Raw genomic sequence first — 21,180 nt, 5'->3', positions numbered from 1 at the left:
CAAAGCAGCATGCATCAAAGTGTTGCATAATTTGCCATGGAAAAAGCTGTTTATTTTGGTTAATGAAACATTCAGCTCTATCTGTAAGAAATAAACGTAATTTTAATATTAATATTTAAATATGTAAAACCCGGAATTATCATAATGGAGGAGTCAGAGGCATTTATGGATTAAAGAATGTTTTTATTATTATTTTATGGCACAAGAATGTTGTTACTGGAAGAAGCAGAGAATGCATGTTATAACATGCTTTTGGTGAATTTATTTGAGCATTTTGTTTGCAGTTTGATTGACAGAACTTTAGAGTTTCACAGCTTGCACATTGTGACTTCTGTGGAGGAGATCTACATTCTCTGCTTTCAAGTGAACACAAATGTTGTGCACAAATATTGATATCAGGCAAAGCATATATGTATTGCTTCCTTTTGTAGTTCTTCCTCCAAGTGTCTAAATCAATAAAACCGTGTCTCTGAATGCATGTTCTGAGCATCAGGTGTGGGGATATCAAATTGTGAAACTGAGCAAATATAAGAGTAGGATTTTTGTTGGAGAATAAGAGTGCTGTTTTATTGGATGGTTTCTTGTACATTTGTTCTCAAATTTTATGCTTTGCTCTCGTTTGTCTTCAGCTGTTTCTGTTCAGCTTAGCATTAACACCTGCATTTTCCCGTTTCCAGTACTACCAATAAGTGTGAATTCTGCAAGTGTTTCCAGGACTGTGAAGCCATAATTTAAGGATATTCTTATGAGGGATCTTCTTTTTAGGCAAAAGAAATGTAGGCCAGAATGATGACCAGCAACCTGAACACTTGTAGAATTGCTCCCCCACACTCTTAAAAATAAATGTTCTTTATTGGCATCTTTGGTTCCATGAAGAACCTTCAAAATCCATGAAACCTTTCCATTGTGTAAAAGGATCTTTTCAGTGGGAAAACAATCATTAGATAACTCAAATGTTCTTCACACTAAGAAAAAAGTGCGCTTTTGGAACATTTATTTTTAAGAGTGTTTAATATTTTAACCCTTCAATAAGAACTTCTGACAGAATTATATGGCATTTCATGTTACAATGCTAATTAAGAATTAATTATGGATGATAATAGCTTGATAATAGCATTTCCCAACAAAACTGCACATGTGGAAATTCCCAATTCTGACCTGTATTTATTGATCACTTTCTGTTTTTTAGCAACAATAACATTGTTTTTTACAAATACAATTTTTGTTCAATAAGTTTGCTCTCAGAAGACATTTAAACCTGATATTAACTGAATTTGACCTCAACTGCTAGGCACCAATGCTAAGCTGGGCCTCCGGTGCAAAGCCTGCAAGATGGGCATCCACAACAAGTGCCTGGATCGAGTTGGACTGCAGAGATGCATGGGGAAATTGGTGAGATATTTTTTTCTTTATGTGAATTGAGTGTTTTTTTCCCTCACTTTGTTTGTTTTTTTATATTTGATTACTCTTGGAAATTGAATGTGGAACTAAACAAGCTATTTAGTGTTTATGTTCATTTGTGGATCAGGTTGGCCAATGTTTGTTTATCGTATGAAGAGGCTTATTAAGACATGACATAACAGATAGTGTTGCAATGAAAACACACTTCTCCGGTCTCCACTGATGGAGAAACCAAGTCCATACTTATAATTTGCAGTATCACTTTCCTGGTGTTCCTCTCTGGCTGTATGTGAAGATTTGTAGTGTGTGAGTGTTAAGATGTGATACTCTTCACAGTGTTATTTTTGGTGATTTGAAGGTGTGATTCATCAGTCTGTCTTTTCCTTCCGTGAATTTATGTGCGAGTATGAATGTTAATGATTCTCTGGTATGTACTTGAGAAAGTGAGAGAGAAGAAAGATGGGATAGTTGATACAGAATATCAAGATGCATCTATCATGTAAATACCTCTGTGCTTTACTCAGGGGACCCACAAGTCACGACTCTTCTGGGAAATTTACATGCCCCCCCTCCCACACACACACAGGGAAAAAATGGCAAAAAGGGAAAAGAGTGCTAAAATTTCCATTGCTTTTCCCATGGCTTCAGTGCAGTACTGGAGTGAGTCAGGTCTCCCAGAGAAGGATTGAGTGACCTTGAGAACAAGTTCAGCTTACTCAAAAACCTATTCTTATGTAGAAAGAAGTCATAATGCTGTGGTAGTATTGCTAAAATAATAGATTGGATTAATAATGAAATCAAGATATTTTTATATAGGCCCTTTGTGCAGAATTGATCTTTTAAAGGGGCCATGACATGAATTTTATTATTATTTTAATATGTTCCTTGAGGTTTACTTATAATGTTAATAAAGTTTTTTGCACAAAAAAACAAAAACAAATTGTGAAATGTTATTACAGTTTAAAATAACTTTACTTTTTAAAATATTTGCAATTTTACTTAGTATCACATGATCCTTCAGAATTCATTCTAATATGCATTTTTATTATCTTTTATTAATTTTTGAAAGAAAAACACAACAGAGTTGTGGGTAGAATGGCCTTTGACCAGTGTTTTGTATTCTTAGAACCCAGCACTTTTGATTCTAGTACTATAGTATGAGATCATCAACACAGGAAGTGGAAAAAAAATGCTGTGCTTGTGCTTCAGACCGTTTGGTGGGTTGAGACAACAAGTCTCCCGATGATGTAGTGGGCTCTCACAGATGGAAAATTTAGCTGTGGGGGGGTCAGGATTAAAAAGAGAACAACTCCCCATAGGATTCGGCTCTAATTCCACTTTTGCTCTAAAGTCGACAAGTTGCTTTTTTTAAACTCTGTTTATTTCTCTTGGCTTGTCTGATCAGTGAGAACGTTTGAGCTATGAGTGCTTTTCAGAAAAAGAGTGCTTTACTACCAGCATGACATGAGCTCAGTCCTGATTGTTAGTCAATCATTACAACTCCCATTATGTGCAAGTGAACATCGCATGGTGTAGCTATTATTGTTCTTTTAGTTGTTTAAGCAAATTAATCTCATGGAAGTTTTTCGGTTGAGTCACTTTTGGTATTTTAGGGCACTCACAGACACGGTGCACTCTTATTAAATGCATTTATTAGCATCTATTTTAGCACTGAACATGCCTCTTTACACGCTTCCCCAGTGAGCTCTTTGAGAAATGTGACGTAGTAGCACTAGAGAGCTTCTCTCTGGGTTCGAGTGGTACTTAAATTAGTCCCCAACCTAACGAAGAAGTCTTCAAAGCAGATTTATGATGCTGATGGCGTAGACACCTTGGCTGGACTCAACACAACAAATACGAATAAGAGCATAGTGAGCCCGGCTTCTTTCTTTGGGCTGTGTGTATGTGTGCTACTGAATGCTAATTAGGCCATAGGAGCTTGTTTTTTATTGATTTGAACCACTGAATCCCAGTGTAAATATATCTTAATGGTATAAAATCATTTGCCTCATTACCAGTCATTTATATGATATTATTGACTGCTATCAGACTGATAATGTACTAATCATTAAAGTGTTGTTATCCTTTTAAGTCGTGGCAAAACAGCAGTTTTACCAGACATGAATAAAATATACACTGGTAATGCAGGAGTAAAACAGGACACCTTACAGGAGAACACAATTAGGGACTAGGGGTGTAACGATGCGCATATTCGTATTGAACCGTTCGGCACGTTCGGCAACATTGCGATGTAACCAATAGCCCCGCCCCCGTATCGAAAACGTACCGAACCGAGACACTACTGTGTCGTATCGAACCGAACTGTGAATTTTGTGAATCGTTACACCCCTACTAGGGACGTTTATCTGTGTATATACTAGTGTATAGGGCTAAGAAATGTATATGCAATATTATACCTCAATATTTTTCATTTGTTTGATGATATTTGATACATATTGAATATATATGTATTTGCTATTAAATGGCTCATAGGAACTAAAACATCATATAATAATCACAGCATGTTTTTCCACACAGTTCTTTACAAAATGAACTCATGAAGAGTGATATTTAATCATTTTCATTCACATTATGCACCAATGAAAATACATAATTATATTATTTACACAGCAATATTTTCAAACTATTTATGTACTATTATTGCTAAAGCATTTTAATAGATGCTGAGATGTTCATAGACATTTTTGAGCGATGATGCAAATGAATCATTAAATGAGACTTTTGAATCAATTAACTGCAACAGCCAGTTTTAAATGAATCTGATGTATTTGTTCAAACACTGTTTCATCTCTGTATTAACAGTGTTACAATGGCAAAACAGTCTAATGACACAATCTGTATGAATTGCAATGGCCAAAAAAAGCACATTAAATTTAATGTGATATTGAGTCTGTCTGAAGCTTGTGTCAGGTGTAATTCTCAATCCATTCGGTACTTAGAATCATCTTGAAATTTCGGCATGGTAGCTGAGATTAAACAGAGAGAGGCACTTAAAGGGATAGCTCACCCAAAAATGGGTTTCTGTCATTAATTACTCACCCTCATGTCATTCCAAACCCATAGGACAGTGGTTCCCAACCTTTTTTTCATGGGCCCCCCCTACGTACACATATGGTTATCTGAGCGCCCCCCCCCCCCATATTATATTTATACACGCCCATATATATATATATATATATATATATATATATATATATGCAATAATAATATTACTAATTTTTTGTCTCTTTTGTCTGAAATTTGACATTGAGTTGACAGTAGTAGTTTGAGTTAGGATGCAGATGTAAATTTATGTTTATTATCAAAATCAGTAACATCTGTAAAAATTGCAACAACCTCCTTTTTTTATATGGTGAATTTTTTTTTTCTGACTGTTTTTTTTTTTTTTATTAACCATTGTTCTTCCATTTACATCATGATAATAAGAGTTAAAACCACACATATAGTATTCAATACTGTGGTAAAAATGCAACTATATGGTTTCTAGGTGGCCTATTTATATGTAAAACAGTAGTTTAAATACATTTATTATAAATGTACAAACGCTAGCCTATAGCTTAATCACAAATATAGTGTAATTACATTCCATTACTCCTTTAATACATTTAATACACGTCTACATTAATATAATAAATTTGATATAAATACCCCACATTTCTGCCACAATACCATGGTGCAGTTAATGTTACTACAGTAAATCCATGGTAAACGATGGCGATTTGTAGATTGAAAAGCCTTCTGACTGTATCGTTGCACACAGTGTTTTTCTGCTGTTTGTCAGCGCTGTTTTATCTGGATTTAAACTAGTTTATATCAGTTGACTGATATCGACTGATACTAGTTTATACCAGTTATTTGTGTTCTTCGCTGAATTTCAAGCGCTTCTTACTGGATCTCACAGCACTGTTTAGTGGTGATCGCTGAGTAAACACATCTGCTCTAGTCAGCTCGCTCTGCGCTGCTGTTTGAACCGAGCGGATATGGTCCGTGTGGCACGGTTCAAATGAGTAGCGCTGTTTTGTTCCGCTTTTGCCGCGTAAACATTAAATTGAATGTTTATCGAACTTGTTTTATCGAGGAAAATAATATCACTATAATTATAGTTATCATTTTATCGCCCAGCCCTACCTCAAAGTATATCTGCTCCCATGCCCCCGCTTTGAACTCTGGCGCGCCCCCCAGGTTGGGAACCACTGCCGTAAGACCTTCATTCATCTTCGGAACACAAATTAAGATATTTTTTGATGGAATCTGAGAGTTCTCTGACCCTCCATAGACAACAAGGATATTACCGTTTTTCGCCATTTTGGAGAGTACCCCAGAACGTAATCAACATAATCAGCGTTGTTCACATTCAATAGACAGTGCGCAAATGCTAAACGTAAACAAAGCTGATTAGGTTCTGGGGTACTCTCCAAAATGGCGGAAGACGGTAACTCAGGTAGAACAATTGTTGAATAAGTTATGTTATTATTATTTTCTTTGCGCACAAAAAATATTCTCGTAGCTTCGTAAAATTACAATTGAACCCCTGATGTCACATGGACTATTTTACCGATGTCCTTGCTACGTTTCTGCATTTCATCGCCCCCCCCCCCCCTTCTGGAATCTGCCGCATCCCAATACAGTGTTCGGAAAGGAAATTAAGTATACTACGGAACCCCTAAGGGGAATAGCCTACAAGATGGGAGGATTAAAAACATTTTTTTTTTTAATTGTTGGGTAATTATACTGTATATAAATTGTGGGCATCAGGGAACCGCTACTAATATGCAGGGCACTAAAACCGTTTTCAAATGCGTGCTCTTATTTTACTTTCACTTTTGTGATTCGCGATCACATGGACTCTATACTACGGAGGAGCAGCACCATACATTTTACAAGATTAGATATTTGTCAGTGGTGCTCAGTATTGCAAATCATTCGCCATTGTCCTATCAGTCATCTCTCCTTACTCCGTGTGTGTGGTAAGAACTTTCATGTACTGTAAATAATAGGCTGCAAGCAGCTAACCATGTCCCTTTAGTGCAGCGGTTCTCAATTCCAGCTTTGCACATTTTGTATGTTTCTCTTATCACTTCAGACGTTGTTCTATTCGACTGTAAGTGCCCTACGAAGTGGACATCACAGGATATTCTGCCATGATTCCAGGTCGAAGCGAACGTATATGTTCCATTCAAAGGGCATTAAAGTGTGCGAAACGTATTTATTTACAGGGGTATATTATGTCACACTTCACGCTTCTCTAGTAAGTTTCGTCTGTGTGTGAATGTTCCGAAGTGAAGTAAACTTCAACGGATTTCCCCTGCTCAGGGACTAGGGAGCAATGAACACTGTGTAGGGACCATGTCAATCAGAACACAGTTCATGCACGGAGCTCTCTTCTAACGAGCTAATGATCTGAATCAGGTGTGTTAATAAAGAGAGACATGCAAAATATGTGTGGGGGTACGGGAGGACTGGAATTGAGGACCGCAGCTTTAGTGGCTCTGTAGAATGCGGTTTTTGTTTTCCGTGCGTTTTTGCATACGAATTCACGCTTTTGGGCACACCCCTAACCCCGCCCCCCGATGTCATCGTCCATCACAATGTTTCACTGTAGACATCGTCTGATGCCAATTTGGTAGACATCGCCCAACCCTAGAATCTACCCATACATATCTATGGGTACAATAATGAGTATGATATTATTGTTTACACGGTCATCAAGGATACACAGAGATGGACAGCCACACCATCATTTTTAAATGTCTCCTTTTTGGTCCATCTACACTGAAATGCTACCCCCAGAGTTTTCAAACTAAAACGGGGTCTGAACCTTGATAACGCCGGAGTAAACGATAGGCGTAACCGTAGCAAAAGTTATGCGTTTTAAAATGAAAATGTACTAGTGTAAACAGGGCCTCAGATTCCTTCAAAAATATCTTAATTTGTGTTCCGAAGATGAAGGTCTTTCGGGTTTAGAATGACACGAGGATGAGTAATTAATGTAATTAATGACAGAATTTTGATTCTTGGGTGAACTATCCCTTTAACATGAAACTTTAGAAACTTTAGGATCATAAATTAACCAGAGCAGGGTAAGCGATTTATGGAAGCCAATCTTGATATTTGAAATCACCAAAACAAACACGCCCCTACCCCAAAAGGGTCTCGCCCCTATTTTGATAGATCTGCCCCACATATATGTAGCCTATGCAACCCAGGCAAAGATTAGTTCTGTGAAACATAAGCCGCTTTTCCACTGAAATTACCTGGAACAATATGTCCCAGGAACTTTTTTTCCCCCAGACCTGTTGCTGTCTGCGTTTCCATCGTGGTCTAAAGTACCGAGAAGATTAGGAAAATTGTCTGTTGACTTAACGTTAGGTCTGCGTGCGTTTCTTAATACCAAGTACGCAAATTGCGGCCTTGCATCCACGGTAGTTCAGACTTCACGAGTTAGACTCGAGAGTGTGAACTCCAGCGGACGGAACGACCCAAGTCCGGCAGCGTCTGCAAAGAGCAGCGTACTTGATAACGCCAGTCAGCTCGCCTTGGCTGCTGCAATCTTCCTCACTGTATTTACAGACTAAATATATCAAACACCACTGCCTCTTTTCGTTTTCATTTAAACATATTAATAGAGCAATAGAATAAAGACCAAAGATTACGTGTTAGATTTACCCAAAACAAATTATATCTTATGTTTATCCACTACAGAGACATCAGAGCCAACGGCTCAGAAGACTAGCCGAGGTCATGCTCCTCTCGTCAGGATACATGAGCACTTTGTTTTTTATCCGCCATCTTTCTGTCGCTTGGCTCGGCTGTTCACTGAACGCTAGGGTTGGGCCGATCGATCCTAAATTATCGATACTTTCGATACTGATGTTGTATCGAAAGGATCGATCCTCATATAAAAATATTGATTCTAAAGTGTTTTTTTAAACCACTAATTTTATTTATCAAGAAACTTGGCGCATAAAATAAGCTTTTAAGTGGAAAAATAGACTATATTAGCGAATAATTGTGTTGAACTATTTCTCCTGCTCATCGGAACACACGCAAATGCTGAAAGACAGAACCAATCAATCACAGACAGCATTCGCTGCTGACGCATGGCTCAGTCACAGTGTTTGTTCAAATAGAGCTGTGTTTCCCAAAAGCATCAGAAGCATAAGTAGATCTTAAGAAACCAGTGCCACATTATTACATTACTACATATCATCGTTATATATAAAATTGATTCTGAAAAATGCATCACGGTTTCCACGCAAATATGAAGCAGCAATAATAAGAAATGTTTCAGCAAATAATATTAGAATAATTTCTGAAGGATGTGACACTGAAGACTGGAGTAATGATGCTGAAAATTCAGCTTTGATCACAGCTGCATTTTAAACTATATTTTAAAATATATTAAAATAGAAAGTAGTTATTTTTAATTATATTTCACAATATTGCTGTTTTTACTGTATTTTTGTTAAAATAAGTGCAGCTTTAGTGAGCATGAGACTTATTTAAAAAAATATTACAAAATCTTAATAACCCCAAACTTTTGTGTACATGTAATATTTATTTTAAATAGGCTGGTTTGTGCAAGTAAATTTATTTAAACTGGTTGTTGAAAGTTCAAATAGATTCTGTTATGTTCTGTAATTGCTGTTAATAAATCTGACAGAAAACAAATATGCTAAAGTTTCACCTTTAGGGGTACAACGACCTGGCAACCTTTTACAAAAATTAACCATGGTTTTATTACAGTAACCACAGTTTACCACAGTATTTGTAGTAAAACTGCAGTAACCACAAATTTACCATGGTAATAATAATAATAATACATTTTAGTACTTATGTAACACCATGTTTATTTTTCTTGAGGTACCCTCAAATGTACACCTTATCTACCCTTAAAACATGTATACTTGTATGGTACTAATATACTCCCTTTTAGGGGTATCGGTGCACATTTGAGATTGCTGCCCCAGTAAACGGCTAAAATACAATTTTAGTATATTTTATTTCTGACAGTGTAAACAAAAAATGGCCTATAAAATGTAAAAAAAATTAAAATAAAATCATGGCTTTAAAATCTAATTTAAAATCTAAGTGAGTATAATTACTGATTATATTCGTTTAATAATTTAAAAGTTTCTTTTAGAGGTATCGGTATCGGTATCGACGATACTGGGCTTGAAAATATTGGTATCGGATCGAAAATAAAATAAGAGGTATCGCCCATCCCTACTGAACGCTCTCTCCTCCACATCACGAGTAAACACACCCCTTACTGCTGATTGGCTATAAGATTGTTTTGGGACCCGGCCCCGACTTGAAAAATTACATACCCCGCCTTTAAGCCTAAAGTGCCAATGAAAGTAACAAACATTTATTGTTTACGTTTACATTTTGTATTTGATGTTAGTTTTATTTCATGATAATAAACAGCTAAAATTGTTCAGATTGAGAATAACTAGAGTTTTAAATATTTGATTCCCTTATTTAGCATAAATAGATAGTGTTTAATCTGTTTTATGTTTTACATGCTCCCATTGAGGTTAAAAAATGCCCATGAAAATCAATTCTGGGTATATAAAAAAAGTAAATTAATAAAATAATGAAATTCATTGATCCTGTTTGTGTGATTGCAGCCCAAAGGTTTCCGGAGATACTCTAGCTCCCCTCTGCTGATTCAGGAACAGTTTGGCTGTATTAGGGAGGTGATGCCTATTGGTGAGCAATATGCAGCAATTTTTTTATTCTTTTACTTCTGCACAGTATGCCATAACATCACCAGCCTGATCATCCTGTTCACTGATATTTTGTAGTATTTTGACATGTCTTTTGTCCTAGCCTGTGGCAGTAAAGTTGACCCGGTGTATGAGACTCTGAGATTTGGAACCTCTCTGGCACAAAAGACCAAGCGGACCAGTGGATCGGAGTCACCACAGAGAAATTCTGTAAGAAACACTTGTTCAGTACTGTCACATTTTTCATACCTTTTAAAAAAATACATTACTCCAATTAGTGTTTCTAAATTAATTATTTAAAATATAATTTTAAACAGTGCTGTAAGCAAATGTTTTTGTGAACTGAATTTTCAAATATTCAAATAATATTTTTTGGGGAAGTTGCATACAATTCTATTTGATGGGGCACGTGACAGTTTGAGTAGATATAATAGTGTAGATGTAGATGTGCATGTGTGTGTGTGTGTGTGAGAAAGAGAGAGAGAGAGAGAGAGAGAGACTGGTCATAGTAAACATGCATCCATCATTTACCTGCAGGCAATCTGCTTCAGTTTAGGCTTTTAAAAAGATTGATAATGCATTTTAAAATATGTGTCTGTTTGGCTGCTTGTGCAGAGAGTGAAGCATTTGTGGTAAAAATGGTGATGATTATTATGATTTATTCAATAAAACACTCAAGACAATTCAATTTAATCTCCTTGAGCTGCTCACTGCTCAAATCTTAATTCAGGTCCATTATTTCCTCTCTACACAAGACGTTTTTTGTTCTTCTATTAGAGGCATTATCACAGGAATGCAGTTTCTGTTATAAAACAAGAATGTTGTCCCCATTATGTTATTTATAGCAACATATTTGGTCCTTTCATTTATTCGCAATTGTAGTGCATTAAGACAAAGTTTACATTTTTTTGTACTCGCATTTATTATATCTGTAATATGGAGATGCAGTTACTACAGTTATAAGGGAATCTAAGGGGCCCAGATGTAATGTTTTACTGCTTGAAACAATCACAGGCACACACACACACACACACCCTGGAAGGAAGTGATGGTCAGCTTCAGATAATGCCTCTCTAAAGCAAATATGACCAAAAAAGGGAGAGAATAAGATGAAAGAGAGAGAGAAAAGACAAGAGGACACAACATGACCGAATGAAGCCAGGATGAAATAAATACAATTATTTGCAAAAGAAAGATAAGTTTGTATGGTATTTAATAGATGTAAATCTCTGAATAATAAGCAGTTAACATGAATCTTTTCATGTTTAACAGACGAAGACGTTTCTTAGGACGTGTATTTGAGAGAATTCATGTGTTGTAATCATTTGTTCAGACCAGTGACGTGGCTCAGGTACCAGAAGAAAAGACGGCCCACAGCAGTCGAGCTCAACTCACCAGAAAACCCAGTGACAACGGTAAGATCCCTGTTCATGTTATGTAAAAAAAAAAGGTCCTAAATAAGGATAGAAATGACAAATTTAAAAAGATTCATAATAAAATAATTATATGCAATAATTAAATCTTACAATGTTCTAATCAAATAAATTTAATATTTATTCATAAGTGCTATTTATTGTTAAAGTATGACTAAAATAACCCTAGCTATGATAAAACTGACCCAACAGAAACAGCTCATGTGAATCTGATCTTCTATCACACAATCCTCCTTTTAAACTGCCAGCTTCTGATCATAAACATTGTTGAAACTCATTAGTGCTTTATATAACATAATACACCATATTGGACGGACTGTGATAGTATCGGGGGGATGAATGGCCTTGATCAGGGTGGTCTCTGGTTCATCACAGAGACACAGACTGACCCCAGCTTCAGTGAATTCATGTGTCCATGACTGTGTGCGCTGGTAAGAGAGACAGAAATGTATTCTCTGGTGCCACATAGGTGCCAGCATGACCGAGAAACTGTGGTATTTTGGGGTAATCAGTCCACCACTCTGAAAAATGACCCACTACATCTGCATCATTCATTTAACCTCATGCAAGGTTTATTCTGTCATGTTCAAATGTTTTTACTCATTGATTTTTCTTGTGTTGTGTGTTTTAGTTTTTACGCCCCTGGAGAATGGAACAGAACATTTTCATATTGCTGAAAGGAAATCAGAAGAATCACCTGTAAGCATCACAACATCTCTCTTTGTAACACTTTGTATAAGATTCATCATTTTTTATTAAGCCACTGTCCTGTGTCTATGGGTCAGTGTAGGCACCTAACAATTTTGCTTCCAAGAAGCTGTTGAATTCTCGCACTGTTTTTCTCTAGGAAACAAAATGTATAGTTTATTGAGCACACAGTGTTTTGGCGGGGGGAGCTTGTCACACTACTGTACATCTGGTTAGTTTAGCAGAATTAAACAGTAAAACTATTATGAGGAGCACTAATGGTCAAATAAAATTAAAGGGGTAATATGACGTTGATAACTGATGTATTTCAAAAAATATTGTTCTTTTTAACTTTTTAATTATCAAGGATCCTAAAAAAAATGCTACAGTTTAATCAAAGCTATTAAGCAGAATAAATGTTTTCAATGTAAATATAAATGTTAAACAAGAAAAAAATAGTTTTTCCTTCAAAGGAATAAAGTGCATTTTAAAATATATTAAAATAGAAAACAGTTATTTTAAATGTGAATAAGTTTTCTTAATATTACTAACTAAAAACCTTACAGCTACTGAGCTTATATAGAAGTCTTAACAACTAGTCCTTGTCCCCCTTGTTTGTTTCCTTCTGAAAATAAACTTTTTTTTTAGATTTCTGCTGTGTACCACAAGTGCTTGAGACAGAGGTCATGATATTTCAGGCCTGAGGAAAATTATGCTTTTTATAATGATGCTTAATCAGAATTTTAATTGTGTTGTGTCAATTATTTCTGACGTTGATATGAGGCAGCTAGCTTCACTTCATTCACTCATGATTCTGAGTCAGGATTTAATCATATCTGAACTATTCTTAGGCCAGTTGAGTGTGTGTGCCTGCTTGGAATGGAAAAAGCAGGTGGAAAAAGTCCAAATTTAAGTAACACCCCCACCTTAGCCAATATTCAAATCCCAGTAATGTTTGGATTGTGGAATCAACTTGTGTTTAAATCAGACTGAGAAATATACAATGTAAAGAGAGTAACTAGCTCCTCTCTCCCCTGCACACATTTTCAGCATAATTTCTGTTGATTTGTGATGTATTTTGTAATAGTCTCTTCCTGTTTGTGTCCCTGTGTGTTTAAACTGTAGTCAAACAGAGAGCTGAAGAGGGACCCTCTGCAGCTCAATACTTATGTGGCTTTGTTCGAATTTACTCCCCAAGACAACCAAGACCTAGAAATGAGGTGAGAGAAATACATTTTTAGCTTTTAAAACAAACACAGGCTGCTGTTAATTCCTTTTCTATATTTATTTTGTGGTATCAACAGCAGATACTAGTATTTTATTTAGTTACAGCTATAATGAATACACACACACTAGCAGTACTGAGTTATTCAGTGTCACGGCTGATTTGAGCCTTCACACCTGTATCGTGGTCATTTCCCTTTTCCCGCCCAATTAGTTGTCATGGGAAAGCACTTTGCTGTCTGCTGGACAATTTCCTGGTGATAAGAGTTAGCTCAGGACAAGCACGCGCTTGTATAAACATGAATATTGATGCTGACCTTGTGATTAAGGTGCAGTCACACTTGCTTCTGCTACGAATAAGGCAATAAGACAGGGTTTCTATTTTAGTAATAAATTATAACTAACAGATAATAATGATAAATGAATGAAAGTGAATTTTCACTCTTTGCAATAAATGCAGGCTGTTTAGTTTCTTCAAAGCAGGCTGAATATGGACTTAAGCATACAGTGCTATAAGCGTATAGCAATATAAAGTTAAAAGTCCATGAACATTTAAACCTGTGATTTTCCCAGAGTTTGTACAACTTGGTCTGGTACTCTGATTGTGACCGCTGTGTTATTGTCCCTGCTGAGACACCGTAGCACTTTCATTTCTTTTGGTTCAGGTCTGATTCTCAGAACCTCAGCAGGAAGCTGAGACTGCAGATCACTGTTGACTTTGAATCCCTTTACATGTGCAGTTTCATTCCGGCCTTATGTAATGGAATGAAGCTATCGCAAAATTTCAGTACAGCCTCATCAAAGCTTTCGATCATAAATTAATTCCAAAATTCATTTCATATTATTGAAAGGGGATATAATGTTTTAATGTCTGTCCTAATGCGTTCCTTTCTCCCTACAGACCCGGAGATCGAATAATCCTGGCAGATGATTCCAGTGATGACTGGTGGAAGGTACAATTATTACACATTTGCAGAATGTTTGATGAAAAAAGACTTTAATGGTTAAACCTTGATTGTCTCCAGAATGTGACATTTTGTGAAAAACTTTTAAACGACTTTTAAAATCTGAACTGATTTTACTAGGCATTATACACTTGCCGACTTGCAAATGGTTACAGAAAAAAACTGGACATTATATACTAAATGACTGAGGATCACACATTACCAAACTTTAAAGTTGTTCAGAACACAACAAACCCATGCAAAAATGAATGTTCTGAAAAAAAAGTGTTTGTAGTTGATATCCCCTGACTGGATGGAAACTTTTAGCCTTGTTCAGACTGTCAGTCCATATCCTGTTTTTGTGAATCCAATTGGTGCTCTTTCATTTTACTATCTGCATTGGTTTCTATAGCAATGATGCTGTGTTGGTATGTGTAGCAGAGGTCAGCGGGTAAGTCCCGCTCGGAGCGGGGCGAGTAGGACCGCAACATTGGTGCCATGACCCGGATGGGAGTGAGGTTTAGGGGGGTGAGTGTAGCAGAGGCCAGCGGGTAAGTGCCGTGCAGGTAAAACCTCACTCCCCGATCTCAAGTGGTGCTCTAACGACAAGACGCTAGAGGCTGTGGCCTTTAGCCTCCTTGTTAGAGCGCCCGCCACGCCAGAGACTGAGGTTCGAATCCCGCTCGGAGCAGGGCAAGTAGGACCGCAACATATGACTATGCTAATAACAGCAATTCAGTTTGTAATACAGATGTTGTCTTACAACATTTCAACATGTTGTCATCGCACTGGATTACATTACATTTTATGAGGCAGTAGCAGAAACGTAGGAAGCTGGTATGTGCAGCTTTATTCAATGCTGTTGTCTGTCAGCTCAAAGAGGTGTGTAGCCCAGCAGTATATTGTCATTTTCCGCTTGACTCTCACTTTGCAACAACACAACCTTGTTTCTGCAAGGACATTCAGCATGTTTTCTACAAACAACATCTGATGTGTTTACGTTCTACATGCCGCGAGAAAGTCACATTGGCAAAACAGCTGCACAAAATCTGATCTGAGCGGTCAGACTGAAACAGATTTCCAGAAATGTGATTTGAATAGGATTTCATTTTAATGTACAGTGGTGTGAAAAAGTGTTGGCCCCCTTCCTGATTTTTTTATTTTTTTTTGCATGTTTGTCACACTTTAATGTTTCAGATCTTCAAACAAATTTAAATATTAATCAAAGATAACACAAGTGAACACAACATGCAGTTTTTGAATGAAGTTTTTTATCATGAAGGGAAAACAAAATCCAAACCCACATGGCCCTGTGTGAAAAAGTGCTTGCCCTCTAAACCTAATAACTGGTTGGGCCGCCCTTAGCAGCAACAACTGCAATCAAGCGTTTGCGATAACTTGCGCTGTGGAGGAATTTTGGCCCACTCATCTTGGCAGAATTGTTGTAATTCAGCCACATTGGAGGGTTTTTGAGCATGAACCGCCTTTTTAAGGTCATGCCACAGTATCTCAATAGGATTCAGGTCAGGGTTTTGACTAGGCCACTCCAAAGTCTTCATTTTGTTATTCTTCAGCCATTCAGAGGTGGATTGCTGGTGTGTTTTGGATCATTGTCCTGCTGCAGAACCCAAGTTCGCTTCAGCTTGAGGTCACGAAGAGATAGCCGGACATTGTCCTTCAGGATTTTTTGGTAGACAGCTGAATTCATGGTTCCATTTATCACAGCAAGTCTTCCAGGTCCTGAAGCAGCAAAACAGCCCCAGACCATCACACTACCACCACCATATTTTACTGTTGGTATGATGTTCTTTTACTGAAATGCTGTGTTACTTTTACGCCAGATGTAATGGGACACACACCCTCCAAAAAGTTCAACTTTTGTCTCGTTAGTTCGCAGAGTATTTTCCCAAAAGTCTTGGGGATGTTTTCATCAAGATGTTTTCTGGCAAAATTGAGACGAGCCTTTATGTTCTTTTTGCTCAGCAGCGGTTTTCGTCTTGGAACTCTGCCATGCAGGCCATTTTTGCCCAGTCTCTTTCTTATGGTGGAGTCATGAACACTGACCTTAACTGAGGCAAGTGAGGCCTGCAGTTCTTTAGATGTTGTTGTGGGGTCTTTTGTGACCTCTTGGATGAGTCGTCGCTGCGCTCTTGGGGTAATTTTGGTCGGCCGGCCACTCCTGGGAAGGTTCACCACTGTTCCATGTTTTCGCCATTTGTGGATAATGGCTCTCACTGTGGTTCGCTGGAGTCCCAAAGCTTTAGAAATGGCTTTATAACCTTTTCCAGACTGATAGATCTCAATTACTTTCTTTCTCATTTGTTCCTGAATTTCTTTGGCTCTCAACATGATGTGTAGCTTTTGAGGATCTTTTGGTCTACTTGACTTTGTCAGACAGGTCCTATTTAAGTGATTTCTTGATTGCGAACAGGTGTGGCAGTAATCTGGCCTGGGTGTGGCTAGAGAAACTGAACTCCGGTGTGATAAACCACAGTTATGGGGGGCAAACACTTTTTCACACAGGGCCATGTGGGTTTGGATTTTGTTTTCCCTTCATAAAAGAAACCCTTCATTTAAAAACTGCATGTTGTGTTTACTTGTGTTATCTTTGATTAATATTTAAATTTGTTTAATGATCTGAAACATTAAAGTGTGACAAACATGCAAAAAAATACAAAATCAGGAAGGGGGCCAACACTTTTTCACACCACTGTAGCTTGAAACGGATCTTGATTTTTTTTTTCTTTGGTGTTGACAGTTGTTAAAAATCAGATTTGGACTGACAGTCTGAACAAGACTATAGTCTGAAGCTAGAAAATCTGCAGACTGGCTCTGACTTTGAGCAACCAGCATTGACTCCTCCAAACTGTAAATCGGGGAATAAATCTGGGCAAAGCTCACAAGTAGTAATTTACAAATACATAAAAAGCAATACATAAATCTGCATTATGTAATTTTATAGAGCTATAATACTATTTATTATGGCGTTCACCACCAATACATGGCCAACTTGATATTTGGTTGGTTCTTTTTAAATATTTCAAAACTGAATACATAGAAATTCTAAGGGACGAGTCAAAATGAGAAAATGTGAAAACCATTTTCAATACTCTTCCCTAAGCAATTACAATTTCATGAGGACTGAAGCTTTCAAGCTTAAAAAGGACACAAAAGCACCATAAAAAATAAATGAAGTCTAGATATTTTATGGTACATGTGTGCTGTATTCCAGTCCAAAGTTTGATGCTGTGTAATAGCTTTGTGTGAGAAACAGACAAATATTTGTCAAAATTATTGACAGTATATGTTAAGACGAGTGTCTATGGATTTAGATTTTTTGTTCTTGTGTATTTTGCTAACAATTCCAGGGTGTGATTGAAGATAGAATAGGTTATTTCCCAGCATCCTTTGCGCATCAGGTGAGGGCAGGCGACAGGGTGTTCAGATGTAACCGAACCTTTATTGGCTGTAAGGAGCAAGGGCAGATCACCCTGAAGGATGGACAAGTGAGTAGCCTCTAATAATTTCCAACTTAGATTCTCACCATAAACAGCTTGATAATGCTGTAGTATCGACACATTTTCAGATTTGCGTCAGCGGTGAGGATGAACACAATGGCTTCATCAGAGTAGCCAGCGGGAAAAAGAGAGGATTCGTGCCCTGTGACGTCCTGGAGAATATATGAAGTGAAAGAACAGAGAGAAGAGATGGTTCGCTTAAAGAAAAGGAAAGGCTTCCCAGGGCGATGACTTTCCAGCACTGCCTCTGTGACTGTTTGAATGATCTATGGATCCACCTGAAGGGTGACCAGATGCTGGAGGGCTCGTCAGGAGGGCTCAGAACAGTCTTCCTCAGTGACAATGGAAGAATGTACAAAGAGTTTTTGGACATCTAAGTTGCACCTAAAAATTTATATATTTAATTTCATTAACTAACAAAACCAAACCATCTGCAAACAAATGCTGCCAGAGCTTTTCTCAGAACTAACACTACTTTTTTAAGCCATTTTTTCAACCCATCATACTTGCTTAATGAAATCCAATACTTGTTTCTTACTTAGTTGAGGTGATGAATCCAAACATAGTGCCTGTTTTCCTCTAGTTTTTTTAAAGATAGTTATCATTTAAAACCTAAACTTATATTAGGTTAAAATAAATGCCATTTGGTTTGATATTTTGATATCTAATAATTTTCACGTCTAGCTTAATTGTCCAAATACTTCTTGGGGCCATTGTTTGTGTGTTTCATTAACTGCTGAATGTCAGTGTCATGTTTTCTTCTCATCTGAGAGAATTGAGTTTTCTGTATTTAATTTATTGAATGTTAGTGTAGGGGTTCGTCGACCACAGCACTTTTCACTATCAACTATTCAGTATAGCATCAAAACTCACATTGTTTTGAAATATCTTAATTGTTAAGACAACATATTTAATGCTTCATATATTTCCATAAAACCCAATACATGTCTACTGCTATGTAATATGTTCTTTTTTAAGCCATTCGTTCCAAGAAATGTGCTGGTGTATTTTGTTCTTCGTAATACTTCAGACTTTGACAATTACTTTAACTTAACTTGCACTCCCAAAATGTTATTTTCCACTCATGCTTCTGAGAACAGAGCAGGAATGATCAGATCTCAGCTGTGTCAGGATTCTAAGTGTTTTCAGATGTTACTTCTTACTCAAAGCAGAACACATTCCTTGATCAAACACAATCTCTGGGCTGTGATAAAAGCATGTGGACAAGCGTTTCAGCAAACAGATCTTTTTTGGCTTTAATGTCCTAGTGTGTTCAGATGTCTCTCAAACATATGCTACATGACATCTGTTCTAATTATCTTTTATTATTAAGACATTTTATTTTAGAAAAAGAAACATTTTGCTAAATGAAGCTAAATAAAACAGATTTAGGTATTGCTACACCATTAAAGCAGGTATGACCGAAGAAAATTATTACAGTAAAGATTTTTTTAATTAATGTTATTATTATTATTATTATTTAGTTGAGTCTAGTCATGGAAGAATAGGCATCATGTATTGTCCATTTATGATACATAATCTCTGTCTCCTTATAAGATGTCTCATATATATATATATAATTTAACTCATCTTGTCTGGTCTTTTGATATTTTAATTTGAGCTAAATGAAGCTGTCTTATTGTACAGCATCATGATATTACTGTGTATATACTTTATGTACAGAATTAAAGTTTATTTATTGATCTATTTATTGTCCAGTGCCTTTGTGTATTTAAGGAATTGTTCAACCAAAAATAAATGTATGCTGAAAATGTGCTCACCCACAAACCATTCAAGATGTACAGTGGCGGCCAAAATTATTTGAACACTAGTATTTTCACCACCTAAAAATGGTTTTAAGTCAGTTATTTCTATCTTTTGCTGTAGTGTGTCAGTAGGAAATATCAGTTTGCATTCACAAACATTCATTTTGCCTTTAATTGTAATAATCCAGTCAGATTTTTGTCTGACAACAGCCAGTGTTCCACACAGAGATCTGATCTGATCATCATCCAGTCTGTCTGGAATGACATGAAGAAACAGAACAAACTGAGACAGACTAAATCCTGAAGAACTGTGGCAACGTCTCCAAGATGCTTTGAGAGACCTACCTGCAAAGCTACCTGAGAAATTATACACCTAAGGCAAAAGCTGCTTTTAAAGCAAAGGATTGTCACACCAAATGCTGATTTAATTTAGTTAATAGAAGTTATTTGATAAAGAAAATGTATGACTATTTTTGACAGCATCCTCATTTTACAGCATTTTTTCACAAGTGCCTAAAACTTTTAACAGAGCTGTAGCTTTGCAGGTAGGTTTCAAACAATTAAAATAAGTCTACATCACATTTAATAGACATAGACATGAAACATTCAAATGCCTATATAACTATATTATCTTAAAGCTACCGCTACGAACAAATTGTTACATTACAATGTACAAAATAATTGGCCTAGCAATGAGACAAACACAACAATTTTACAATAATATTAATACTGGAATCAAATTAATAAAAGTAATTTTTACCACAACTGATCAAAATATATAGTAATACTATTCTAATACTAATAGGTACTAATATTAAGAGTTGTGTAATAAAAAAAAAATGTTTGTTTAACATATGAGTGCATAAGGTAGTACTAGAGCAGAATTTGTGTTCGATAATCATGTACATGTTCAGCATCATTACACCAATCAGTACAAAAGGAGGTGCTGTACTGTCTGATGGCTGCAGGTGGAATTGGCTAAATGAGCTGAGCGCAGCAGACATTGTTCATCACTTACTCCAGTTTTGCCATCGTCCTGTTCTGTGTCACTGCCGTCAGCGAGTCTGAGGTGCATCTGGTAATAGAGTTGGCCTCCGTAATTAGTTTGAGCAGATTCCTGGAAAGGTCTGAGCTGTTGTTCATCCAGCTAACACACAGTGCTCATTACAGTCTAGAACGTCTCCGTGCTGTTCAAAACAATGGCAGGTTTACTACGGCAAGTTTGACTTTTATTCATTCTCAGGATATGAATTCTTGATATCAACAATTCAGTTTTCACTGGTTAAAATGTTTTCACTAGTTAAAATGATAATTCTTGATATCAGGAATTGGATTTCTATAGTAACAATGGCTATTTTTGATATCAGCGATTACATTTCCACTAGTAACAATGGTAATTCTTGATATCAACAATTCAATTTTCACTAGTTAAAATGCTAATTCTTGATATCACA

The 21,180-nt window shown here is 36.7% G+C and overlaps 1 protein-coding gene across 2 annotated transcripts in view; it reads left to right on the top strand.

Annotated features, from left to right (window-relative positions):
* Nucleotides 1–19,666, top strand: part of LOC306886266 (SH3 and cysteine-rich domain-containing protein-like) — a gene marked incomplete at its 5' end in the record, with an annotated part of 30,049 nt that extends 10,383 nt beyond the window's left edge. For both annotated transcript variants that reach the window (XM_079443231.1, XM_079443230.1), the window contains 9 exons: nt 1,292–1,392; nt 10,056–10,137; nt 10,258–10,364; nt 11,488–11,569; nt 12,219–12,286; nt 13,400–13,494; nt 14,400–14,451; nt 17,811–17,948; nt 18,029–19,666. In XM_079443231.1, coding sequence (XP_079299357.1) covers nt 1,292–1,392; nt 10,056–10,137; nt 10,258–10,364; nt 11,488–11,569; nt 12,219–12,286; nt 13,400–13,494; nt 14,400–14,451; nt 17,811–17,948; nt 18,029–18,127 — 824 coding nt within the window. In that variant the 3' untranslated portion in view covers nt 18,128–19,666. The remainder of the gene's footprint in view (nt 1–1,291; nt 1,393–10,055; nt 10,138–10,257; nt 10,365–11,487; nt 11,570–12,218; nt 12,287–13,399; nt 13,495–14,399; nt 14,452–17,810; nt 17,949–18,028) is intronic.
* Between the last annotated feature and the right edge of the window lie 1,514 nt (nt 19,667–21,180).

This window comes from Barbus barbus, assembly GCF_936440315.1.
Source record: "Barbus barbus genome assembly, chromosome: 20".
Taxonomy (NCBI): domain Eukaryota; kingdom Metazoa; phylum Chordata; class Actinopteri; order Cypriniformes; family Cyprinidae; genus Barbus; species Barbus barbus.
The sequence above is the reverse complement of the archived record's forward strand: the minus strand, read 5'-3'. Positions and strand labels throughout refer to the sequence as shown.